The sequence below is a fragment of the Falco peregrinus genome, chromosome 9 (genome assembly GCF_023634155.1).
Source record: "Falco peregrinus isolate bFalPer1 chromosome 9, bFalPer1.pri, whole genome shotgun sequence".
Lineage (NCBI taxonomy): Eukaryota > Metazoa > Chordata > Aves > Falconiformes > Falconidae > Falco > Falco peregrinus.
Genome location: NC_073729.1, coordinates 18,324,010 through 18,351,498, shown reverse-complemented (window position 1 = coordinate 18,351,498; position 27,489 = coordinate 18,324,010). Strand labels below are relative to the sequence as shown.

Below are 27,489 nucleotides of genomic sequence, written 5' to 3'. Positions count from 1 at the left end.
ACAGCTCAAATATTGGCAAAACCAAGATGCTGATGAAGTCATCATTCTTTAATAAAAGTCATGGTATTCAGGAAAGCAGGACTTAAAGATTTCCATCCCAATTGTCCATACAAGAGAGAAATGCTTAACTAAATAGCCAGCTACCAAGATAACTGATCAAGGGAAACAGGGTTACATTAACCACCCACATAACAGAAACGCTATTTTTGCTCATGTTAGACATTGATCAAAGATCAGAAGCCCTCTTCTACCCGGGCCAGGTGGTGTGCTGCACCACCTTTTCCCTTGCCTCTGATGGCACAAGCTGGCTTCAATCCAAGGACCTCAGTAGAGCTTCAGGCTCTAATGGGTGCACAGCACGCAGCCATTTATCAGAAACTGGACTAACACAGGCTGACCTAAAAGTTTCTGAGCTTGCACGACCTTGGCGGCAAAACAGATGTATTTATTTTAGGTTATATTGCATTTATTGTCAAATAACCTTTGCACATCTGAGCATGCCACCCGAGTGGTTAGGCTTTCAGCCACTCCCGTGCAGCAGTGCTCTTAGGCAAGGCAAGCACTCAGCCAGCATGAGGCTGGCAGGGGAGTGGGCAGCAGAGGAAAACCTTGAGCAAAGGGACCTGCTGCCTGTTGTCTGGCCTGTCTGGGGAGTCAGGGACTGGTTTCCTGGAGATGCTCCCTAATCCACATGCTAACTTGACTGCTGCCCAGTTCCTGGAGGGAAGCAAGTGAGTGCATATGGGGCAAGTCCCACAGCTCGTCTGCCTGTTGTTGTTTTGTAACTCCAGTGAGTTAAAGGGCTGTCACAGAAAGATTCCCAGTTATATAATGTTTGGGGTTGGGTTATTTTTTTAATAACTAAAAGGTCTTCGGCTTAGTTTCTATCCATCAAAGACTCACAGGTAGTAGCTAGATTCTTACTCATTTTGCAGTAGGCAAAAGGGTCAATATTTGCACTATGGTTTAAAAATACGTATGAGAAAGGCAGGAGAGAACTTTAAGAAACAAGAATACAAAAATAAATGCATGCAGGATAAAATGACGCTGGGAAGCATTCAATACATCTTTTATAACTGGGTGATTTACAGAGATTTCAAATTAACATACTACCAGCATTATTGTTTTATGCCCAGTGTTCCTTGAGAGGCTTAAAACAACCCCATCCCTCCTCTTCCTCCCTGCCTCTGCTATGAGATACTTCTGCTTCAGTCCATTTTTCAGTCAGTCTTGCTCACCTTCTTGCCCTATGGTGCCATTTTGTCCTGCTACCTTTCTTAGCCTGTTGCCATGAATTTTAACTCTTCATTTGCTCCCTGAAGTTTCTGGGACTTACAAATTTTTTTTACCATATATCTAGACATATAAAAGAAAGTCTACAAACAAAAGTTATGGGGTTTTTTCAATCTCAAATGAAATGTTTTATTGCAAATAAGCCAATTATATGTTTGTATTTTTCTTTTCCATTTCTATGCCACTGCATCTGCCTTCCCCGGTCAAATTCACTTAGCCCTGATAAATTGTGCTCACATCAAACCAGTGCACTTCAAGCTACCTGGGAACTACATTATGGGGTCCACACACTGGAATTTCAAAGCAGGAAAGGGAAGTTAGATATCTTACACCCCTTATCACCGTAGCAATAAAAGGCATCTATAACTGCGATATAAGCTCTTTTGGAAACCACTTAGCATCCAAAAAGGCTAAAGTTAAATATAAGATAAAAGCATGTTCACAGTCACATTCCAATGCACCGATTAGCAAGAGTGGAATGGGGCGAAGAGTCCATGTTATACTTTGAAAAGTGTTGCAGCAAGTGCTGCTTAGCATGGTCCCTTCCAACTGCCCCGGATGTCATATGAGCTGGTCTTTCAATTCCCCCCTCAGTGGCTATAAAGGAGGCTACACCTTCTTCCCCACTCTTATGTTCTCTAAGTCACAAGAAAGCACTCAAATGCAGTTTGTGATATCGTATTCCTGTATTAGGTTTTATTTCTGTAAGGGAACTGCAGAAGTTTAATTAAGTGAGGAAAAGTCCCATGGTAGTGCTGAAGGAGTAGGGAAGCCCTCCAACACAAAAGTAGGAATGGCTCAGCCCAGTTCCAGTGCTGCGCAAGCTTACATCACACTCACTAGCATAACAGGGGTGAACAGATGCATAAACAATCAGAACAAGATGCAGTTTTCTGTCCTTGTTTCATTTGCTCCATGTAAATTTTAACGTTAAAGGCAAATCATTAAAAATGTTAAATAATGTTAAACAGAAATCATCAACCTCAACACTTTAAACACCATTCTAGAGAATCACTCCCCAAAACTATAAATAATCTTCCCTGTAAATTTCATTGGAATTTGTCTTGGGAGATTTCCCAGCATTTTACAAAAAGAGCAATGTATAGTTAGAAAAAGGTAAATGAGTCACAGGGGTGCACGTAGCTGGTAGCAGAACCAGCAGGAGAATCTAAGTCTATTCCTTTCTGCTGATATGCCTCCTAAGAAACTGTCCCAAATTAACTGTGAACTAGAAAGAAGATCCACATTATTTTCCAAAAGGCAGCAACCTGTCAGCGTTCCTGTTCAGCACATAAACTAAAGCTGGAAATGCTGCATTTATAATTTCAGTAACTGATGTCACAGGTGATCCTTGGCATTTGGTTGAGAAAGGCAAACGTTAGACACGCAACGTACTAAAGCTGGCAAAGGGGCTGTTAAAACCATGACTACGGCAACATCCACCATAAATTATTTACATACAGTACTTACTATAGTGCTTCTTGTTTTGCTGTCAAAGAAGGAATCTCTGTCAGACAAATCAAATCTGTTAAAAGATTAGAAGGAAGACCATTAGGTTAAGAAAAAAAGCCTGTAATTTCCTGCTCTTGTTGACCCCTTCAATATTTTCATTTCTCCTGGGGATCTCTCATAGCTAAGATTAAAGAATGGCTTGTAGAAATGTCATCAAAAAGAAAGTCCATCCCAACTCTCCTGTTTTAAAGAGGCCACTTACGTGTTTCACATGGTTTATATATTTATAGGCTTTTCTGCACAGAAGAGACCGTGGATGCTCATTTAAGTTGAATTCCTGATCACTGCTGGCCCTGAATTTCTCCTAATAATCTTTATGTTTTGTCTGTACCTAAAATCCCATGAGGCCACTCTTGCCTCCCTTGTTCAGCAAAGACACAGGTGGTCACACTGAAAAAAGCCACCACCGCAAGCAGCGTAAGGCACACCCACACCTAAGCTAAGGAGCATCTTCTGGGCCTTCTCTGAGCCATTGGGCTCCTTCACCGTAGGAACATCCTACATGCAATAAATATATAAATAAGTTTCCTGCAAGTCCAAAAACATGTCAAATGTCACATACATTGACTGGCCCCTCTAACACACACAACTCCACCAGTGTTCTGCATCCCTTGATTAAAAACTAAAAACCCTGCATGTACAGTGAAGAAATCCTGCCCCAAGACTGTTGCTCATTCCAGCTGGCACATATATAAACACAGTCTTCAAAGTTTCTCCTCTGGGATGCTGGCCAAGGAAGAGCAGCAGCAAAGCAATCCAGGGCAGTCGAAACTTTGGCTGGGCCCCACCTTATGATTTTTTTCCTACACCCACATTTACAGCTCTTCTTACTGCTCTGAAATCGATGGCAAAGCTACCACTGACTTCATAACATTTCCAGAGATGAGGCATGGTTGGCAGTACATGGGTGAGCTACCCATACCAGATGAATGAAATTATTCTGAAATTTATCAACCCACATCTCTGGCTACAAGTTTTACTGAGCATTTTATTTTATGTGGAAAGTAGACTATTGTAAACTACATTATAAATTGTATTTGGTGGTCTAACAGTTGATGCTTATAGTTATACAGATATGTATTATAGGCCACAACAGCAGCTAAAACACACAGAGATTTCACAGAGGGGCTCTACAAAGCCTCATTCCTCAATAGTGAGTTAAAAAAAAAAAAAGTAAATTTACTGCAAAATGGAATTATTCTTTACAGTAATCCCTAAACAAAGTCTAGGTGTTCATTTTCCCTTTCACCTTTCGGTGCCTTGGCTGCTGTCAGAAAGGCTGGAACTTGTTGACACTGGACAACTACAGAAAGTTTTCACTTACAAGTGCTGCTTCTCTCTGGAGAAAGGATAGGAGAGGCGCTTCACTGTCTGAGGTTTGTGTTCTGCTACTTTTGGCTGGATGGGTTCTGTTATTTTTTGAATTACGGAATTAATCTTTTTCAGAAGACCATGGGTTTGATTGATCTGATACATCTGAGTAGGCAAAGAGAAAAACAGTAAAACTTTATTGCTTTTTGGTTATCCATAAGTGAGCATAAACTGTAAGGAATAAACCATCAATTAAGTAAATACATCACAAACAAGTATTGAGGAATATAGCTTACCTTCTTGAAAACATTCACAAAGACATAGATGGATGGGAAAGTCAAAGCAAGGCAAGCAGAGGAAGCCTACTGCTCTTCCTCTGAGCCAAAACACGGACCGTGTTTGATTCCAAATAATCAGACTGGGGTGTTCAGTGGAGATATACTCAGCACTGGCTCCTGAGACACTGGCTTCTCTGGCATTTACTCTTTTTCTTGGTGCAATAGGACAAAGAAATGAAGAAGCTACAGAGCCCCTGTGTAAAACAACAGAAGTGGTCTCCTCTCCCAGGGAGCTTTCCTGGGAATACTGTGCAGGTTTCAGGAGTCTCTCCTCTTCCATATAAAGGAACCAAAATCTCTTAAAATGTCAATTGCAGTTCTTTAGCACTAAATGCAGGAATTGTGTTAGCAGGTCACACAGGCTTCCCTCTCTGAGCCACAAAAACTACATGCAGATCCAGGGCAGGGTTCCCACTGCAGGGAGATGCTCAGCTGGAAATAAGGCTTTAGGGGTCTGAGAGTGTTCTTTGGCACATCGCTTCTTCTGGGCAATGCCTGCAGGCTTAGGTGGCCTCTTTCACATCCACAAAAAATACCCCACAAAATGCCCACTCTAACTTTTCTTCTGTGGCAAAGCAGCTTTAACTGCAGGATCACAACAGACTTGTTTATCTAACTGTGCTTCTGATTAAAATCAGCGGTGAGGCAATAATGGGAATTAATATGAAAGCCAAACCAAAAGTGTGGGTTTAGTGTTGTAATAAATGATGCTAGGCTTTGAGACTGTCTCTTGCTCCATTATAGACTTCCCTCTGCAGTCTCGGACATGCACTTAGTATGTGTTTAAATATTAATCCATCTCTAAGCTATGCTCACTGAACAGGTAGCTATCTATCACAGATGATTTAGAATTGATGAAAATATACTGTCATTTCTTTAATGATACTTCAAATATTCTGAAAGGTAATTTATTTTGTGGTACAGTAGTTCCAACTCCTGCAAACATGACTAACTATGTATAGGAATAGTCAGTAAACCCAGCAAGACTACTGCACACAAATTGTTACTTTTATGTTCATTTTTAGTAGTCTAGCATTTCAGTTAAGAAAAAAACTCCAAAACCCACACAGAAATTTCATCATCAATTGCAATGTTTTCTGTTAAAACACACAGAGAGGATGAAGCATTGCATGAAATCACTCTCATTGTGTACAGACAGCAGTCGCAGTCATTAATTCTTGATTTCCCTTCCTCCTTCCAGTTATTCTTTCTGCTGCCCCAAGCAAGCAAGTTTGTGACTCTCATTTTCTGTACAGATTGCTTAACTATTTTAAAAATGCTTGTGGGAAGAAAAGTCTGCATTTGTAAGGTGCTCAGAGATGAACATATGTTTAAACTATGCCTTCCAGAGAGAAAAAAAAAAAAAAAACCAAACCAAAAATACCAGGACTCACCTTTTTTGTGGGCATCTTGAGCTTAAGAAATTCTGCCTCTCGACACAATACATTCCACGGTGCATGTATTTTTACAAATCCAATGCCATGGATTTTAGTCTTAAAAAAAGGCAAGAGAAAAGGTTACTGATGAGAGGAAATTAAATACTTTTCCCCTTGTGTTTCAAAAATATTTAAGGAACAAACATTCTATTACTGCCAACATGATAAATCTCATTTGTTTCAGACAGCTAGCTTCTTAACAACAGGACAATCACTGAACACCTTTCTGTGCTGAGCTGCTATAAAATGTGACTCAAAAATGCTATTGTCTTCCAGAATAATTACCACGAGGTTAGACAGATAAAAATCATTTGGGGAAAAAAAGCTAATGACTATGGGCACAAATACAGACTAAACCAGTTAAATCTGAAGCACAGGCACCCAGCCAAATGGTATGATTTCTTGAGTGCACTGTAATTAATGGAGCTGAGAAAGTCCCTGATGCCTCCTAAGAGCTGCTCAGTATCTCAGGATCAGAACCACAGTAAGAAAGAAGCAGCTTCAGATACAGAAGTGAATATCTACATTAAAACACTTAGCATTTTAATTAGGAAAACTGGTAAGCAAAAATCAACAAAACAAAAGAAAAAACCCATAAAAGTTCGTGATAATATTAGCAGTATGCTTGCACCCTACTAGTTCTCTGAGTTCTGTTCTAGATGGCTGGACATGGGGGTTTGCTTCTGGCACTCCCACAGGAGTAATTATTTCAAAGCCACTGAACAAATGGCACCAAACCAGCAGGCAGTCAGTAAACAGAAGAGAAAGAAACTTTAACAAATCTTCCTAATCTTGCTGCTATATCAGCTCAGGCAGTTATAATAACTAGCTTTCACACAGCTATATTCCTCACTGGCTTTCTAGAAATCAGTTACTCAAAGGATCTCAATAACTGCCAGCCTTCCCATAAGGCATGGCTTCCAAACCACCTTCGAATTGACTTTGTTGAAAAGAGTTTAACTGACTTAGTAAACATATGTTTAAGAAACCTGTGCTCTTTTTGCAATTAGTAAGGCCTCCAATGCAACCTCATGGCATGCTTTTCAAGTCCCAGCGACTGCAGGTTTTTCCCCCTGCACCGACAGGCTGGATATGGAACCTGATGTAAACCCCTGTGGCTTACTTTCATCTCTATACATTCCTGCTCTGGTTTGGTATCTTGTACTGAAACGACGAGGTTCTCTCTCTCTTACAGTGTCCTGGCTTGAACCCTGAGCATGATTTGAAATCATATTATGTGTCATAGGTGGGGACCTCCCATCTTGCAATGGATTTAAATATCTATGACTTGGCACAGACAAGCTTCCAGTTCACTGCAGCCACTTGCAAGCTTGATGGAAGGCAAGTCTTATTTTCACCAGAGGGACACAGTGAAAATTTTTTTTGCATTATACCATACAAAAACATATATTTTATTTATCTATCTATATAAAATTATGTACGTGCCTTTAATTTGTGAATAATAGGTGGCAGATTCATTTTTTTAACACTCTGATCACAGGTCTTGTTGAGATGTTTAATCTCAACTTTTAGATCCTGTAAATAAAACCAGCATAAATGTTTATCCTCTCTCACAGGAATTGCAGGCATATTGGTTGGATCAGTTAATTGCAATGTCTTTCTTTGAAATTAATACGGCTGTGCCTATTTCCACTAATCACACACTGGCAGTACTTCACACACATCATTTTTTTATATAGTCTAATGGTCTTTTAATAGAATATACTGGTTTCAGGGTACAGGTGAAAGGCGTTACAAGCTGTACTGTTCCTGTCTAAGAATGGAAAGAGCAAACTGTAATACAGACCCACGCGCTCGAGCTAGAGCATGTACCAGAACCTCCTGAACAATCTTAATTCTCTTGAAGTCTATACTGAGGTATAAAAATGTCACTGTCTGTATCAGTTATATTTCATCAGAACTGGAATTACCAGTGGGTCCAAACCACAGCATACTGTAAACCCACCAAACTGGGATTAATGTTCAGAGCAATTTAAGTCTCACTTCTGGATATGGCAACACCATCAATAAGCTGTGTTGTAATAGTGGATGTGTCATGAGTCCTGGCCAAGAAAAGTAAGGAACTTCAACTCACAGAGCATTAACACCACCACAGCCCATGCCAGTGAAGTGAATTAAATCAGTGCGTGAGGATGGCACTGCCAGAACTAAAATAAAATTCTGGAAGAGCTGAGCTTGCATAACCTTGACCAGAGCCAGGTTCCCAGGAGCAGCTCAGCATCTCCCAGAATTCGACCATCAGTTATCTTCCTTATCTTTAACTCTTTGAAATGGCTTCTTACGTCCTCATCACGTTCCAGTTCCAGACCAGCCTCCACAAGGTTCCCTTCATACTCCTCCCTGCGAAACCTCTTGTCATCTTCATGGTAATCCACGTGAGGTTCACTTTCTCCCATTTCCAGGTGCACTCCCTTCCCAGGAAGTGGCTGGTCCTGCTTGGTGCTTCGGGCACTTGAATCATTATGATGAACTCTCCTGGCGAGTGTCCTCCCTGCAGAGGACTTCTTGTAATGATAAACTAGGATGTAGTCTACTTTTCTCTTGCCATCTCTGAAGTAGAGTCCATATTTGCAGTCAGCATCTGGATTTTTGGATAGGGAATTTAATAACTGGAAGCAGGGAAGGGGGGTGCGGAGAGAAGGAGAGAGAAGAATAATGAGTACACATGCCAACACGGACACCAGACAGACCATATCCTTATAGCAAGGACTCCTTCTTGCCAGGAGTACACAATGACCTCTTCAAACAGCAAGCATACGGGTGGAGCATCCCCTTGCTACTGACTCAAAACAATTTTGCAAGTTAACACCTGCAATTTTACTGATAGCCAGCTGGGATTTTATTGGCCAGAAATAAATAGATAAAATGACTGGGATTTAATCTAATTACCAGCACACTAGTTTGTAAATCAGCTACTTGGTGGATTTGGTTTTCTCCTTTGGGGGTTAATCACCACTAAGATCATCTGTCCTTTTCCACCCAAGACATCTGCACTTCAATTCTGACAAGTAGATTAATATCATGTGGAAACATTTCTCACTTCTCTTATCTATCGTTGCAAGTTTATATCATCTGAGAAAGAGATCATCTTGGATACAGACTGAAGGGAGCCAGCTGGTCATGAAGCGCAGCCAAAAATGCAGATGGACTGTAGCCAGGGAAGTGGGTTCACTGCTTATTGAGTTCCCACTTTTTTTCCCCACTTATAAAACCTGTGTCACTTTGCAATCTGATGGTGACAAAGGCTTTACTCCCATCTTGAATTAATGCTGTGTAAGTTGCAAGAAATGTAAGACTTAAAACACAATTCCATTTCCAGGCATTTATATGAAAACTGCACAGTGCAACTATAGAAACATAAAAAAGTACTAACAATTATTAATTTCTACTTCAATAGCACTTCTCATGCATAATTCACAATTCTACCCTTGGAGATGCACAGACTATTTAAAAAAAAAAAAAAAAAAAAGAGAGAGAGAGAAAATTCACTAGTAAGGTACATTTGTTTTTACAAAAAATACTCATGACAGGAGTGGCCTTTCAGGGACCAAGGACATTTTCTGGCTTTTAGTTTCACAGAAGAACATTAAGCCTCCATGTAGGGAAAAGGACTTCTGCTTCAATTGACCACAATTGGCCGTCAGCTGCAAATCATACCAGTCAAAAGTCCTTTGGGCTGTGTACACCTTCTGTTTATTTCATACTTAAACCCATGAATGTTAAGTTATTTGGTAAGAGTTGGTTCTAAGACAGTCCAATTTTTAAACCCCAGATGAAAAGAGCAATTTCTGAGCTTACTGTACAGTATATGACAGCCAATATAGCCAAAACTTCATTGAAACCCACCCAGTGTTACACAAATTTGCATATTACTTTTATCATTGCTTTGGGGAGGGCAGGTTCCAGCCACTTTAACTATAAATCAATGCCTTTAAGGGACAGTCTGTTCTTCCCTTTTTGCCGTGGGGAGATTTTTACTCACATAACAAATTGAAGCAGCAAACCCCATCCTCCTGGGTTTGGAGAGGAGGAAGTGTACCGAAGAAGTAATTAGACCAGCGTAATCAGATGAGTGCATAGCGATAACACACAGCAAGGAGGACTGGCACACAGCAAGAAGCCTGAGATGCCAGGCAGTATGTGGAACAGCTGTCTGCCGAGGTGGGGATGCCTGAACATTCATTGCTTTCCAAAGCCTGACTTGATCATGTCTGCCCAGGGCCAGCTTGGCTGCGGGTCTCCATCTCCTCAGTCCCTCGCAACTTTCTCCACGTGTGCCTTTGCTATCTGTTTCTCTCTCCTTTTCCTTCAGGTTTCCATCTCTCTTTTCCATTTAAGCTAACCCCTTTGCTCCAAATACATACTTATATAATAAAATAATATAGCATTTGCTGCCTTCATGGAGTTTGCTATTTGTCCTATTCCCTCTTTGCCCTGCTCCACATCTGTCTTATTTAGCCATGAAAATAACACACTCATCGGGGCACAGGCTGCTCATAGTTATGCCCTATCTAGATATTCCTACTTAGTTCTTAAGCAAAACTACAACATAGAAACCCACTAATAACTATTGATTGTGAAGCAAGAAGAAAGTAATGGCAGACACCTGTGAATTCAGAATTTTTTTTTTTTAAAAGCAAGCTGACAGTCTGCTTGTGGCAGACAGCTTGTTATGCAAATTTCTATAGAAACAAAATGTTCTGAAATAGTAAATAACTGGATTTTCAGGATATAATGCCTCTTCAAAGTAAATAGCTGTTGTAAACAAGATAAAAGAACACTAGGATTTCTTTTAAGATAACTAATCATATTTCATTTTTAAAGATATGTTGATCTTATTAATTAATTAAACATACATTTCTGAAAAACTGGGCTGAACTGACAGATGTTCAGCTACAGGCGGGGAGATAAAATAGGCGGAAGTCTCAGGCCCCAAAACTTCCTGCCTTCACTGGACTGACTTTACGAGGGACAGCAATTAGCTGGTCTGTTGTGGAGACTAATTAATAAAGAAAATGGGCATGACTGAAGATGGCTCTTGAAGATGACAGCAGTGAGTGCACCAGCTGTTTCTGACTGCTTGGGGAGCTCAGGAGAGATCAGTACATCCTGACCACCGCTCCTCTTCTCCTGGAGCATGCCTTGGGTGGAGAAAAGTGGCACTGAAAATCCCTAGTGTCTGTCTCTTTGAGCCACTGCCATCAGGAAGTGCATGAGAAACTGAATGAGAGCTTCTTCACGTTTCTTTGAACTTTCCTGTTGAAAAGCTGACCCTTGTGGGGCTCGCTGGTATTTTAGGAGAAGGTGCTGCACTGTGGATACTAAAGCCTCAATAAATTTCTTAATATATGACAATAGCTATATTTTACTTTGAAAAGGATATAGCAGAAAAACTCAAAGGAGCCTGTTGGTCCTGATTTAAATAAACAGATTATTTTAAGGACAGGGCATTAATGCTGAAAGGTACTTATAGGCCACATCCTTTCTCACAGTGCTGCCATGCTGAAATAAGAGAGCTGCATTGACTTAGCCCATGTGAAGCTCAAGTCCCTTCAGTTGCAAACAAGACAGAGAAAAGACATTTCAGTTTTACCACATCAGGAGGGATGTTTACACTCTGACAGAATCACTCCTCCATGCTCCATCCTAATTAAACCTAAGTACAACGATGGAGTATTGCTTTTTGTGGTACATCTTTCTCCAGTGAGATCTGATATATAGCCTGCTCCACCTCAATTCCTTTACCTGAATAAACTCCTTTTATGTGTTTATGACATAACCAACTCCTAATCCTGTTGGGTATTCATATTACCAACTTCCTTTAAAATCAGTGTTAAACAATTTAACCAAGGCACAATTAATGACACTGGAAATTCAACCTCTATTGTGTGCGACAGAATGTTAGTTTAATGTTACCTACATTAACAATAGCTTTTGCATGAAATTTTAGACATTTTTTTCCTGTTCTAGTCTACACATTGGAAGAGATTTAAATGTTGCCACAGCCTTATTGTCAAATTCCTTACTCTAAGAATAGCCAATCCCTTTTTATGCTACAGGTTAAACAAGGATCCCTTGCTTCCCTTCTTCACATAAAAGAAAAAACCTCACTGAATTAGCATGTACTGTGGCTCGTGGCAACCCTCCTCAGCACCTCTGAAAAAGGGAGGTAGAGGATTTCAGAGCATCCTGGGAATGGAAAGAATGAGACATAAGCTAAGCAGTAAAGTGCAGTACGCCAGTTATGAGACATCTGGCAAGTCCTTTACTCACTGTACTCTCATGCTGGTCATATCCTATATCCTCAATAGCTCGGATGTTGATAATGTGGATTCCCTTCTCCTCAGCAGGTAGACAGGAGTATTTCTTGTTCACCCTCATCACTGTCTCCTCTGGAGCCTCGTTGAGATCTTCTGGCAGAAAATCTACCCCATGAAACTCACTGTCTGCGTCTGAAAAGAAAAGGAACACTTTCATCAAGACACTTTAATCCCAACACTTGCTCCTCCCAGAGCCACCCAAAAGCTGGAACATATCCTGTTCCTGCCTTCTCCTGCCAATAAGCCCTTGTGCAGGGCTCCCACCCCTTCTCTGTGCCTCCCTTCTCAGCTTTCCCACAGCCCTCTTCAGCCCTACCTAGGCCTCCTCCTCCAGAGGAGTGCTCAGTTGACTGTTTCTGCACTGCTGTCACAGGATGTGTTTACTGTATGGTCTCATAGAATGATTACATTTCTTGGCAAGAGAAGGGAAAAAAAAGCGGGGGGGGCGGGAAGTCTGAGAATTAGCTGGTGAAAATAGCTGGCATGGTGTTTTCCCCCTTTCAGTAGGCATTTTCTCCTTCAACAAGCACTTGTTCATGCTGAAAAACTATGTAGTGGGTTTCTCCTCAAGTACCTATGTACTGCATCTGATTTACTGAACTGTTCTCATTGAAGCAGTCTTGAAATCTGAGGTTTCCTCTCTCTCAACCTGCCAGACATCTGTATTGTTTCCACTTATTATTTAAGTATAAAGATGGGCTAAAGGATTTAATGTAAAAATTTCACTGAAAACTAGAGCAACCAGATAACTGACAAAATGCAAACTAGTGTTTGCATATGTACATTTATGCAAGCAACAGAAGGAAAAGTTTTCCAATATTTTACTCATTTTGACATTGACGTAAAATATTGCAGTGCTATACCCTTTTTTTAAACCACACAGGAGTAGGATTTGCTTGTCTAAAGAGTGAAGGTAAAGCAAGAATATTAGAATTTAGCCTTGAATGGATACTAAATTAACTCCCGCAAAAAAAATGAACAACAAAAACATGTAGAGGAGCACACTTTAATAGCGGCTATATTACAAGACTCTGCTGCTGCAACTAGTTCAACACTGTCTCTGGAGCACATGACAGCAGAAAGTGTACAGAATTAGCCCATCAGGAAGAATACTTCCTGCTACCTACAGCTGCAACTAAGCTTATAATGAAGTGAGGATAAATACTGCATTTTAATTAGCTATGTTTTAACCTAAAAGCATGTTACTCCTTTTCACCAAACCACCAATCTGGATTTGGTTGAACTACAGGGATGATGTGGAAGGAAGAGACAGAGAAAACCTCATTCCCCAACAAGTGTGCAGGTGACGTGAAACTGAGGAGCATGGTTGATAAGCTGGAGGGTAAAGCTGCCACTTCAATGGGCCTTGACAGTCTGGAAAAGTGGGCTGAGAGCAGCCTCATGAAGCTCAACAAAGTCAAATATAAAGTCCTGCACCGGGACAGATTGCTCTCAAGCACAAGCACAAACTGGGCATGGACCTAACAGAAAGTAGCTCTGCAGAAAAGAAGCTGAGGGTCCTGGTGGACAACTTCAAAGTAAGTGACCATCTTGAGTGGTAGAGGATAGCTGCATACTGGACTCCATTAGTAAGAAAGCAGGTCTAGGGAAGTTATTTTCTCCTGTATTTGACACTTGCCAGACCAGAACCAGAGTGCTGTGCCCAGTTTTGGCTCCCCAGCCCAAGAAGTACATTGACAAACTTCAGCAGGTCTAGTGGAGGACCATCAGGGTGGTCATAGGGCTCAAGTACACAAGGACAGGCTCAGATCTGTGCTTGCGCAGCCCAAAGAGAAAGCAATCAATGGGGTCCCATTCCTGCCTTCAACTACCTACTGGGCAGGTACAGATTTGGCAGAGAGATTCTTCTCATAAGTGCACAGCAAAAGGATGGGAGGCTACAGACACAAGTTGCAACAAAGAAATTTATGACCAGACATAAAAAGAATCTTAATTCTTTAACAACAAGGGTGATCACACGATGGGGAAAGGGTGCAGTGAAGCTACAAATCTCAATCCATCCCTGGTCAGAGCTCGACCGCACGTGGCCCCAAGCGACCTGACCCAACTTTAATGTTGGGAGGGTACTACTTGAACCTGCAATCCAGGTCCCTCGTGGTGACACACAGGAGTTAGCATGGACAATCTGCAGCAGCAGAGGAGGAATGTGTGGCCAGAGCCTTGGCAGATTTCTTGAGCTTATCGGAGTAAGATAAACATTAGTATGAAAGTCAGGCTTCTCTGGATCTCGCAGACCCCATGAGTTTGTGGATCTTAATTTCAGTTCCCATATCTGAGAAATCTGCTACCCCAAGCCACTCTCTACAAGCTGTCTGTATGTCTAGGAACTACAGCACTTGTTTACAGCATCATCTTTGCATAAAATCTGGGTAGCAAGTATCTTTACATATTTCATGTGCACAGCATGCAACACCCACATCTCCACAGATCTGTGCTGCTGTTCTAGGCTTTTTCTTTAAAATTCTCAAATAGTTATCTCAGAAAAGATACCATACTTTTGATCTTGGGGCAGCATCCTCAAACTCGGTATACCACTTGACTATCAATTTGTAATTGTTAAAGAAGCTTTTTATGGGGTAATATAGAGATGCAGCCAAAAAAATCAGCTGTCTCATGGGAGTGACTAGCACGTCTGTAACAATTCCCCATGCATGTACGCTCTCTTTTCCCAACATACACACACACACTCCCTGAACACAAGGGAACTGACACAAATGCAATCAGCTGCAAAATCCTATGTACTCAAGCTTTTATTCTATAGTTGTAAAATACTCATATAATAATACAACAACTTTTGGAATTCCATAAGCATAACAACCCAAGTTTTTATTTGGAAGAATGCCTGAAACAACTTTCTAGAAATAATACCTTAAGCTGCAAAAGTCCTCTCTCTTTTTTTTCCTGCTTTCACACATATACTAAATACAACCTAGTTACTTCAGCAGATCAGAGAGGATATTAAAGTGAAGCACCTTTCACTGACTAGGAATTTGAATATTCTGTATATCTCATAATAGACCTGTGAACTGAAAAGGGCTAGTTTAGAAATTACAGTTAGGATGGAATATGTTTAAAGCAAAAATCAGAAGCTTCATATAGTCCAAATGAGCTCCCTGTGCTCTGCAGCTGCACTTCCGAGCAGCATTTAAGTCCACAGTACAGAGCAAGGAGACCTGCTGAAATGACTCAGTACTATTGTGCAAGCCCAAACAATCACCCATCCGCAACCATATGTTTACATTTCTGTTTACACATCAGTAGCCTGGCAATATCGGAAAGAACAAATACTTCAGGTGAATGAAGTACAATGAATCATACAATTTTGGTTTATTATGACTACTGGAAAAGATGTGAAATGTGAGAGCTTTATTGATACAATCTTAATTACAACAAGTCTGATTTCTGTATATAAAGATGATGTCAGGATTTATATTAAATGAAGCCATCCAAACCACTTTGGTAATTACAAACGCATGAGGATTATAACTAGTTCACTTATGCTGATTTGGCAGAGGTTGAAGCATTCTTTTGCCGAACACAGAATGTCTTTTTATAGGCAATGGAGTATTTTAAAGTCTTAAAAACATTAATCTCTGTTTTGTCTTAATCATATTAAACAAGGACAAAAATTTAATCTCAAATTTAAGTTCAGAATTATTTATGTTAAGGTAGTAGATGTAATATGAAGAGCACAAAGCACATTAATGTCCTAATTCAGCTAGAGTCACACCTTAATCTCTTTGTTGAAAGCTGAGTTTTGTGTAAATTGCTAGCTTTGCTGCCTTCTAACACTGACTAACTCACTCTTCCGTTTACTAACCAGAAAACACCGTAACAAAGACTTGAAGAAGCACTCAACATATTTCCACATAACCAGTCAGCTGGTAGTGTTCAGAAAGCCATGGATTTTGAGACAGCAGAAGTTCCTATTCCCAGAACACAGTCTCAGACACACCCGATGCTTCGTTTACACTTTATTATATATTGCTTTGTCATTTCCCAGTATTTGCTATGAATTGCAGAACACCCTGCCAAGTATAGAATATATAATGACATACTTTAAAGTATTCCTTGCCTGTCATTCTGTAAGGCCGCAGAACGCTGAAAAGCATTTGAAACCAATTTCAATCCCATCCATGAACCAGGTTTGAGAAAACATTTGGTGAACGTCAATCATGTATAGAACTTCTACCTTCCTTAGCACAGATGCTGCCAGGTAATTCCCATATTTGCTGTTAATAACCCTGTAATTTTTGTAGTTGGTATGAAAGAACAGGCTTTGAGGCAGCACTTATGTCTAGGGACTACTCCATAGGGTACATGACCATACACGTATCTTAAAAGCTGACCCTTTTTTGTTACAAGTGAACTAACATGGGGAAGCAAGAAAAAGAAGACGCACATGTTTGCAGCAGCTCTCAAGCTACCTTTCTGCTCTCTGTGGGCTTTCCCAGAGATCTTGGGATGTTGTGGATTACACTGAGCCACCAGCTGCAAATTCAGAGCATGGAGACACTACAATGACCTAGTGAACTGCAGTAAAGTTAGAGGTATGTTAGCCCATTCTGAAATTTCTAAGATGCATCAGGTACAATGAGCTCTGTGCCACTTCCAGTACAAAATAAGCAAATGCTATATTAATCTGAAGTAGATAAACTTAGATGAATCACAGAAATGAGAACATGAAGACAGAAACCGGTGAATGAAAAGATCAGCAGAGACAGTGCATTACAACAGTAAGGAGGGTCTGTGCATGTCACGTGTCTTTGACCAGTTACTTCTCCCCCTGAATCTCCAATGAGTCTCCTGCTCCAGACAATATGGGAAATAAGATTAAATTAATAAAAAAACTCCTCCAATTTGCAAACATCTGTTCCTTTGTTCAAACTTCAGTTGCAGCTGTAAAAGTCCTCAAACTCTTGCAAAAATTAACAATAAGTTTTCCACCACAGAAATTTGGCACATTACGCTGTAACCTTTATTCTGTTAGACAATGCTCTTCCATTGGACTTTGGTGACCAGGTGACCCAAAACTGAAAATCTCCTCTAGAAACGGGTTTATTTTCTGCACTACTAGCCTCAGACTTGATCCACCATGTTATTAATATTATAGTCATAATCACATACAGCCACTGAATTCTCAGGCAAAAAGTATTTTTTTCATTAAAATAAATGAAAAATTGCATTCACACAATGCAGTTTTTACAGAAGCATCCTGAGCTCGTTCTAAAATGAGCATCATCAAGTAAGTATGAGTATATATAAACAAACGAACAACTATTTCACTTTTCAGCCCAAAACCAGTAACTTTGCTGAAGCTGGCTTCTCTTATCTCCCCTTGTTTTCTTTTTTAGGGAGTATGTTTAAGAAAGTGGCTAGAACAAAAAAGTCATAAAGACATCTAAGTTAGCTGTCCCAGTCGTTCGCAACAACGAAGAAGCAGGAGAGTTACAAGACCATGTGATTTAAGAATTTTACATCTCCACATTCTTATATTTTTGCCTTATATAAATTGTGATAGAATTCAGGACGAAAAATTAAGAATCAGACAGGGTAAGCTCCTGGAGTGAATTGTTTTAAAGGAGCCATAACACCAGTTCTTCACAAAAGCTTCTGAAATACTAGTGTATGGGGGTTAGATTCCATAAACTGAAGACATTTGTTCCATATGAATTAACAAATAAAAGTGCTGTGCACAGGTCCCAGAACTGGTAATGACCTACTGCAATAGGGAGGAAGCGTATTAAGGAAGTCATGCACACACACAAATATATATATGTTAGAATACACATATAAATATAGGTTGTATATATTGTTCATACTATTTCTGCAGAAGAAATGCTAATGTATGCAATATGTCAGATATTTTTTGGATTTGGGTTCTGTTTAAAAAAACCTTTGATGGATACTGAGAGAAAAACGCTTTAGCATGTTTTTGCTTACTGTATATTGCCCCCTAGCAGCAGAATCCTCCTTCAGCACAGTCTTACCCATTTTTTCCTGTATCTTCTAGGTTCAAAGCTACAGGTTAATCCTTCGGCTTAGGAGAGAGAAAAAAATAATTCTCACAAGTGACTTCCTATCACTTCCTCCTCTTTCTTTGTTTTAGTTTTTTGGTTTGGTTGGTTTTTTTCCCCCCCTCCTGATACATAAAAAGGTTGTCAGATTTGGAGCCCAAAATCCCCACTTCGTCCCTGGGAAAAATAAGGCAAGGCAAATGTCAAGGAAGCCTCATTATGCCACTCCACCAGTGCATCTCATTCCTGACCTATGGGTCATTCCTCCCGTCCCATGAAGCTCTGCTGTGGGAATGCCAGCGAGGATACCCGCCACTGGCAAAGAGGGGAGTTCTTTTTTGGGACACTGACACCTGTTTACGAGGCACTGGCCTGAGACCAACACCCCGGTCAGGAACCACAGTGCTCTTCAAGGAGCAGTCGTACATGTCCTGAACTTTTGTTCTGTTCAAAATCCAGAAGTTAAGCACTGATTAGATCCACATTTGTGACCATTTGATTTAAATTTTCCCTCGCCTCTGCAGCTGTGAGCAGCCAGATGTTGCCTCTAGCTGCACTACTTCCGGAGATGCAGGAGGTTGCACTAATACCATTGACTGGCCTGGCAGGCAATGGTTTGCTGCAAAAGGCAACCAACCTACCCTTGGGCAAGACTAATGCTTTCAGGGATGTTGACACCTCTCCACCCGCCTGCAGAGAGGTGCTTCCCTGTCCCTTTCATCTTCTGTAGCACCACGCTCTGTAGGGCACCCTGGAACTCACTTATCTCCTTTGCTTTTGCATTTTTCTTAAAACTTGGCTGTAGCCTAGATCTGTACAGGGTATTACCTTAATGAAGCAAACAGCAGGTCACGATCCAGTCCATTAAAAAAAGAAAAAGATTGAACAATGAAACAAAACTTGGATTCCAAGGACAGTTTCCTTTACAGAATAGAAATACTTCAAAAGCAGGACAATCTTAATCTAGCTGATGCTGACAACTTTGTTAGCACTTCATACTACACTGAATCGCAGAGCCCATTCAGACACTGTGTGTCCAATATTTGGGAGACTGAAAAACCAGCTCCTGTCACGCAGGTGGAGAAAATCTCCTAGCAGGAATATTTGAAACATCAGCTTGCTTAGCTATATTTCTCAGTACTGACTTATCAACAGTGGGTCTCTAGAGTGGGGCTGTAGCTTTCCTGGAAGGCTGTCTACAGCTTTAAAGTTATTGATTTATTATCAGCAACATGTTAAAAGAAGCTTAGAAGAACACACAACTATGACATCATTTCTATTTCTGCCCTTCTATTTTTGTTTTTAAAGATTAATTTACCCTGTTTTCAGTATGTTCCTAGGCTTGAACACATCTAACCTGACACAAGCCTTGTGAAACTAAAAATGAAGAGCAGAATCACCTAAAAACTGTAATGTTGGGAAAATGAACATTTTGATTAAAATGGCATTTTCAATAACACATGAAGAACATGCAAATATAAATTCTACCATAACAAGACCTGTGCTGCCTGTTTATTTAGACCCTGGGAAACCCCATATTTTATAAAAACACACAAAGCCTCCCTCACCCCCCAAGAAATTGCACTTTTTTCCCCCCCGCAAGTACCAACAAGTACTTAATGGTCTATTAAGTAAATCTATTTCCAGATATATTTCTAAAAAACTTAAACTAAGCACTCTTCTTCCACAGACACTGGAAAAATATTTCAGATTTGCTTCTGTGGCTATTCCACAAAAAGCAGCATTAAAGCCATGCTCAAGTCCACTGCAGATTGTTCTTTGCAATCTGTAACTACAGTGTTAACAAATTATTTCTGTCATTTGATAGTACTTCATAGCAAAATAGACAAAATGAGTGAAATTCTGCTCCTAGTTATACATTGCTACACATACAGAAACATATTTTGCATTTTATATTTGTTTTAATGACAGCAGAAGCGCTGGTGTGATTCTGAAACATATCCTCTTGAGTTTCTGTTGATTCCAAAACATGTACTGATGACTTTCTTGAATGCACTTTGCAATGTCATATCCTGAGTTATACGTATTGTGAGAACAAGGGGATGGACTGGATATGGAAGATCCACTGAATTCATGCCCTATGAATGCTGTTGGTTGTCAAGCCCATTACTTTTGTTTGTATGTTCCAAGGAAAGGCAATTTTTACCAGTGGGAGCAGTAAGATCAAAGGAAAGAAATACTAAAAAAGAGATTATGGGGAGATAATTTATATGTATTGGGACAACGTATACCTAAACTCTTACAGCAGCCTTTAAAGATATCTAAATACATTTAAAATATTAAGTATATTTTCCTTTACCAGGCTATTACAAAGAGCTCCTTATACCAACCATGCAAAAGTAAGGATTCAAAGATTATCAGTTTTCCTGGTAAAGTATGAGTCATAGATGGCAACCTGGGGCTGAGGCCATAGCATGTACTGACTGGCAAGGCTGCTCTGATCCAAGAGGTTTCCCATTTAAAGTCCTGATCTTGAAACATTTGCCCTCATGTTTAAATTTCCATGCAATGAAGTCTCACAGGCATTCAGACTGCATAGACTTAGGCACGGATGTCTTAGAAGGTTTTGCTAACCTGACAAAGATGGTTGTGACTATAATCACCATGTTCAGTAACTGCAGCTCTTCTACATTTGCGCTGAAAGAGCCAGTCACTCTGGGTGGGGTTGGGCTTTGTATGGCACAGCTCCACCTCATATATGTTCTTTGGGTGTGCCGAAGCAGCTGGAGCTGGTTTGATAGTGGGGTGGTGGTAGGCAGCATCCACCCAAGGTCCCAGTGCAACCTCTAGCTCTGTGCTATTTGAGGAAATAAAAGCAAAATCCTGCACTAAGCCAAAGCTTGATTCTGGCAGGTTTTCTTCATACCCCTGCAGTTTTAACTCGGATGCAAAGCAACACCGCTCTATGACAATAAACCACTTTCATTGGCAATTGAAACAATCTCTCTCTCTCCCTGAGCAAATGAATGCAAATCGATGAAGGGAAAAGGCTCTATTACCTCTTGTCTATCCATGACAACACCATTCCCTGTGTTCCCCAGTCTTAATGAACTAAAGTTGAAACACACCAGAGGCAGAAGACCTATGAAATGACTATGCAACCAGGCAGTCATCTCCTTTTTTTTAAGAAAGCTGAGATCTGACTGACACAAAGAGGCTGATGCTCCAAGAAGGTGCCACGTGCTGGCCAGCTAGCTTGCCCTGTGCCAGAGGATGCAGAAACACATGCTATAGAAAAATAAGATACTCCTGCTTAGGATTCCTGGTAGTCCCATCTCGGGTGGCAAAATTCTTGGAGCAGAAAAGTAAGCTGTCAGCAAAGCCACCTTCCCTTCCATGCCGACAAGAGGAAGGATTGGGCCAGTGCCTTGGTAAGGCATTTTGAGACCCCCAGATGAAAGGCACACTTGAAATGTTTGAGCAGAGATATGCATTCTTTGTAGTTTGGCCCTTGGCAGGGAAGCTGATAATAACAGCAGCGCTGAGCCCAGGCTCACCAAGTCTCTTCCTTAATAAGCTTTTGACAAACTTCAGTTTCTACTACATCTTCATATCAAAGGAACAGTCAAGACCCAGTCTAAGTGTAAACTGCTGCCCTGTGGGTTTTGCAACCACAAAAAGACTTACTAAAATGCCTGGATTATCCAAAGACACACCAGTCAATCCACATTTACTACCAAAGACCAAAGGAGAGGAAATTGCCATGAAATTGCCATCAACCATAAAATGAAAAGAAGCAGAGCATGAAGGACTCTGTGGGTGCTGCATGTGGTCAGAGGCAACTGGGCCAAAATCTCTATCCAGATTTCCAGGTTTCATTCCTAACTTGCTCTTGTTTGTTCTGTGGCAGTACTTTCCCAAAAGGAGCTCAGAATCCCTACCAAAGCTATGGTCTTTAAAGAAGCATATTTCCACATGAAGGCAGTCATGTCCACAGCCAGCATGTAGGCACTTAACACCACTACCCACCTCCAAAAAACCCCCACCAAATCTAGTGACTTTATATAATGAAAACCTAAGAGACGTATTTTGAAAGATCATTGTGTTCAACCTCTGCATGAACAAGAATGTCTTGGCAAAATCAATGAGAAGCCCTCCAAAACAAGGACAATTTTCTAATCATTAAGACAATCACGTATGGCACATGCACTAATGGAACCAGAAATAATAAAAGGCAATTATAGTCCAGTATTTTATCTCAGAAAGTTTGAGATAATAGCAAAAGGGAGAGCCCTTTCTGTCTTGTTCATTACTCTTTAAGAAATTGTCCCCAGAAAAGAGACTGACAATTACAAGCATCACCAGGTGAGCATTAGTCTTCCTATGACATACTCTCAACACTCTCTCTTTAGTACTAGGCATAAATTCTCCTCCTTTGAGGAAGCAACTCTGAGCACCATGAACATATGACCACCAAAAAAACCCCTAAAAATTATATAGTTTCAAACAGTATGTCTCTCTTTTAGCCAAATATTCTGTTAATTCCCAAATTGTAGCTGTTTCATTACAGTTTGTCCAGCAAGTGAATGGTATTGGTTCGTCCTGGACTGGACAATGCAAGGCTCCACCAAAAAAATGTTTTAGCTTTTTTTATATATATAAAAAAAGTCTGAGTCTTAAGCAAAATAGAACTATGAAGCAGACCAAAATGCATCACACTCATGTGTTCAGTGATGGTCTGCCTGAAGATACTCTGGGTAAGAAAGGAAACGGCAACTCCTGCCAAGAACAAGCATTTGACATCAATGCAGACAGATAGAAAGAGAGAAAACAATATTTGTTTTCATATTTCCTGAGAAAGATATTGAAGATGTTGTAACCTTGTTATTTATAGAGGGCCAAGGTTTCATCCTAGAATTTAGGAGAGGAATTTATTTTCCTCTAAAGAGTGATTAAGTTTATAAGCTTAAGACAAGGTTTTATTGTGTTTTTCTGTTTTGGTTAGCGGAATAGTATTTCACTTGCTGCCTTTTTTTTGTTTGTTTTTTTTTTTAAAGGAAAACGTTCTATTCATTTATCTAGTAAATGTTTATCAGTTCAGTGAAAAAAAAACCCTAAACAATGGAATAAAATGGAATTAAACTTTAATATATTGCTTATCTTCAAGCATTGAAATGTTTAGAAAAAACAATACTCTGCATGAAAAATTATTGTTTTACAAAAATATTTAGAAAAGTAATTTCTTTGGATACTTTCCTTTAGTATATCTGTTATTCCATAAACTTTTTTGAAATATTGTAAACTGCTATTTTCAAACTTTATCACTTTTTAATAACATACTCTACGTTGGTTAGTTCAACCAGTTTACAAGACACATGATACATTTTTGCCGGCAAGGTTTCTAGTCCCATGAATAGTCTCTATATTACTCCAGGTTTTTAAAAATATTCAAGCTCTTTAGAAATTACCTTGAAGTGATTGCTTTTAAACTTGCGATAAATTTATTGCTGATTAAGGGAAAGAAAAATTCTTCCCCCTGACAACAGTGATGATGTCAATACCGGTATTTAAAGGGATACAGGGCAACTAGTTAAATATAAGCGAAGGTGGTGCAATTCTGACCAATTTCAAATCTAATGGAGATAGCTCACTAGTCATGTCCTTGAACCATTTGCTTTACTAACCTTTTAGATGTCTGGAACCCATAGCTGTTGCTATTCTTTATTGTGACTGGCTATGTATTGCAGTGGTTACAGTGGAACAGGTGTCATAACCCTGCATCAGCTATTGCACAATGCATGAATTTGAGAGACTTAAGATATTTAAAATATCTGAGCCAGTTGCAGCGGTTGAAAAAAATTCATGGGGGTGTAAACTTTTAAACCTGTCACTCCCCAGCACAACTGAAGATCAAGGCACCCTTATACTACATGCTTGGTAAAGGCGTACGGAGAGGCACCTCACCTGGCTCAAAGGCACCAGGGCATTGCCCACAGCCAGCTGCCGAGCGAACGCACACACCCTGCTTGCCTCCTTCGCATAATAAAAACAAGACAACCTTCCAAGTGATGTACATTTGCTTCTTGCCAATATAGGAGCCATGGAGGAGCAGCTTGGGATAAAATGTGCATGCAATTGATTTCCCTGGCTTTATAGCCTGTAAGAGACCATATACTGGGGTGGGGGGTGTGAATTGGTGGGGGACTTGGTTAGGGAAAGCTATGTCAGACCTCCTCCCAGAGGAGTGGTTTCCATCCAAGCAGCTCCTCCAGCAGCAGTGAAGACAGCAAGTGGAGTACAGGTGTTTTGTACTCCACCAATACACACACAAAGGATGTTAGTGCCCCCAGACAGTGGATAGTGACTGTACTTCTTTTAATAACCCCACGTACTGACATGAAGAAACATCTGAATGTTTTAACACATGTAATGTTTCTGAATCTATTTTCTTTATCTAATTTTAACACGAGCATGATTTTTGTTTATATAAAACTAAGACTTCTTTCTTGATAACTTTCATCTCTAACTATATTCCTTCAGGAAGCACTTATAATTCAGATCAACAGTTTGTATTCCTTATTCCTTCCCTACCTGCAGGCTGGTTCTTGCCTGTCACCGAAGATACGCAGCACAGCAAATGCCCCACCACAGCACAGCTCCAGACAAAGAAGTTCAACAAGATGCTTCAAGGAAACTTCAGAGAACACAGAAATTCTTCTTGATTAATGTCCTGCAATAGTACATCACAAAGTTGTATTTGGAAGGCTGGATGTCCTAATGGTACTGAAAATTGGAGCAAGTATAAATGTAGGTATGACTTGAACCAGCCCAAAGCTTTTGGAGTGCCTATTCTTACAGGAGAAAATATTTACAGACCAAGTGCAAGCTGTCACCTCTGAACATAATGTTCCAGTGGGAAAAAAAAAAATGCCTCGTCACAGCTACTCTAGCCTGTGTAACAATTCCTGCAGCATCCTATTGGGATCTCCCTGGACAAGAAAATATCAAGTGCTTTCTCTGCTAATCTTTCCACTTGTTAATCAGCCCCCAGGCTCTTAGAAGAGCCTCAGCCTGTGACCTTTTAAACAAGATTTAAGAAGTCAAGCACCAAAATCAGCCAATTGTAGAAGAATCTGTATCTCAAATGCTATTTTTCATAGTAAAACAATTACTTGCTGGTTTGACAGAAAGGGACACATCTTCCTTTTCAGCACTTGTATCCTGTTTGGCTTCTTCTCTTAACACCTATTTATTTGGGAAATTTATGGTGCAATTCCCAGAGGCTGGGATGGCATATCTGTTACCCACTTCAATAAACAATCTGGAGTACTGTTTAAATATGGAAATGCTTAGTAGCGTCACAACCAAAGTGACCAGCTGTGCTGCTGCTATGCCTTAGGAAAAAAAGAGGGGGCAAAGGGATCTTCTTGTGCAGACAGTCGTTTGTCTTTCATTAATCCACCAAGATCACTGGGGTGCACCACACAGCTGTAAGATTTACAAATTGCAAAATATTGATTCAGTTGAGCAGATAAAAATTTCCACCCAGCAATGACCTTTTAAAACTCTGCCCTTCTGAACGCAGCCTTGTTGCTTCATCACCAGGAACCAAACAAGGTACACTGGTTGCATCCTCATGGGTCGTAGTCCTCATGGGTGCAATGGCTGGTAGTTTAAGCTGGGATGCCAAGCTTCTGCAATCCTGAAATGAGTCAATACTTCCACTACTGGCACGAGATCCATTCTGCCCTTCAGCTGGCATCTTCCTCTTCTAGTCTGGGAAAGGATACTTACTGGTTTTATCATTTACTGACAGTTCTGTCTTCCTACTTTGTAGGTACCAAAGACAAGGTTGTTTTTGCTCAAATCCCAGTGACAATTAATTTCTCAAACTTTTCAGACTATGTGAAATAACAGCCACATACAATGTGGTAAGCCACACCTGACCAAACATTTCTTCAGTTTTCTAAATCTGATCTCCTACCTAAACTCCTGGAAGAAATACCTCCTCTCAGAAACCAGACTTGCTGTCCACAATAATGACTGTGTGATTACCTTTACCAAAAGAGGTGAAGGTGATCATCTGGGGATCTTCTGAGTCTTTATACTACTGCCTCATGGCCCTCACCTCCAAAAAAAACAGCTGAGATTTTTCTTGCTCAATCTCTAGACAAACTCACCTGGTACATCAGCTCCTCTCTCATATGTCAGTTAAAGGACAACCTTGTAAACCTCTTCTTCCTTTTAAATCACGCAAAAATTTGTTTTACTATAGGTAACTCCAAGTTGCTGGATTGCCTGACCCCCCTCATGATGGTGTAAGAAATGGCTAATAAAACACTCCTCTGCTCCCACAACCACCTGCATCTTGTTCTTGGGAGACACTTCCTGCTGAGAACGTCTAGTCACTACTGGTAGGAGAGGTGGTCTCACAGCAGAACATCAGGAAAACCCTGTCAAATTCACTTGCAGCTAACACCTTACCATCAAACTGCATGCCCACTGCCTGTCCACCCTTTGCCCAAATGCAATAGGACTTCTTGATTTCAAGGAACACCCATAAAAATATCTTTCCTATGACTGTAATTCCTTTACAAGCCCATCAGGGCTCTCAGTACAGGGGAACGTGGTTTCTGCTCAAACACAGGCTGTTCCTAATCTTCTCCAGAGGTATCACATGGTAGCTATGTCTAGCATTGCAGGATACCACAGGACTCCTTCCTTATGTGACAGCTGATCACAGTACAACTAACCCGCTGTGAGACATAGCTAAGAAAAAGGCAAATGACAAGTTAGGGTGTATCAAGCCAGGTACTTCCAGTAAAGATGAAGAGCAACAGCAGTGTTTCTCTGAGATATTGCCTGCAGTACTCATCTCCCCCGGTTTCAGGAACATGAATTCAAATTTAAACAGATGCAAAATGAGTGAGGGGATGGTGGCAATGACAGAGGAAGAAGATTGTATTTCTAGAAGACAATAAAAGAACTAGAAAACTACCCCTTCATTACCCTCTTCCCTGGGTAGTCAAGAAGCCAGAGGGCAATAAAGAACAAATGAAGTGCATGTGGGACTCCATTAACATTTAAAACACTCAAAGACCATCACTAGAAATCAGGCTCCAGATCAGAGGCATGAGGTTTACATCAGAGCAATGGAGGCAAAACCAAAAATAAATAAATAAATAAAATAAAACTATTTTTGTAATGGTACTTGAGAAATTTATGAATGGGATTCTGTGATGTGGTTGCCCGAAATAGC

The 27,489-nt window shown here is 40.4% G+C and overlaps 1 protein-coding gene and 1 long non-coding RNA gene across 5 annotated transcripts in view; one reads left to right on the top strand and one right to left on the bottom strand.

Annotated features, from left to right (window-relative positions):
• ANO1 (anoctamin 1) overlaps positions 1 to 27,489 on the bottom strand; it is an 82,318-nt gene that overhangs the window by 35,555 nt on the left and 19,274 nt on the right. For all 3 annotated transcript variants that reach the window (XM_055814600.1, XM_027790858.2, XM_027790859.2), the window contains exons 2-6: positions 12,185 to 12,363; positions 8,194 to 8,520; positions 5,849 to 5,947; positions 4,130 to 4,281; positions 2,764 to 2,818 (exon numbers count right to left, since the gene is read on the bottom strand). In XM_055814600.1, the coding sequence (XP_055670575.1) occupies positions 2,764 to 2,818; positions 4,130 to 4,281; positions 5,849 to 5,947; positions 8,194 to 8,520; positions 12,185 to 12,363 (812 nt within the window). The remainder of the gene's footprint in view (positions 1 to 2,763; positions 2,819 to 4,129; positions 4,282 to 5,848; positions 5,948 to 8,193; positions 8,521 to 12,184; positions 12,364 to 27,489) is intronic.
• On the top strand, positions 593 to 27,372 carry LOC114012938 (uncharacterized). 2 transcript variants are annotated; one of them, XR_003555737.2, is made up of 3 exons: positions 593 to 731; positions 24,828 to 25,037; positions 26,068 to 27,372. It is a non-coding gene; the product is annotated as an uncharacterized LOC114012938 (long non-coding RNA). The 2 variants fall into 2 exon arrangements; XR_003555736.1 differs by lacking the exon at positions 26,068 to 27,372 and having other exon boundaries at positions 24,828 to 25,568.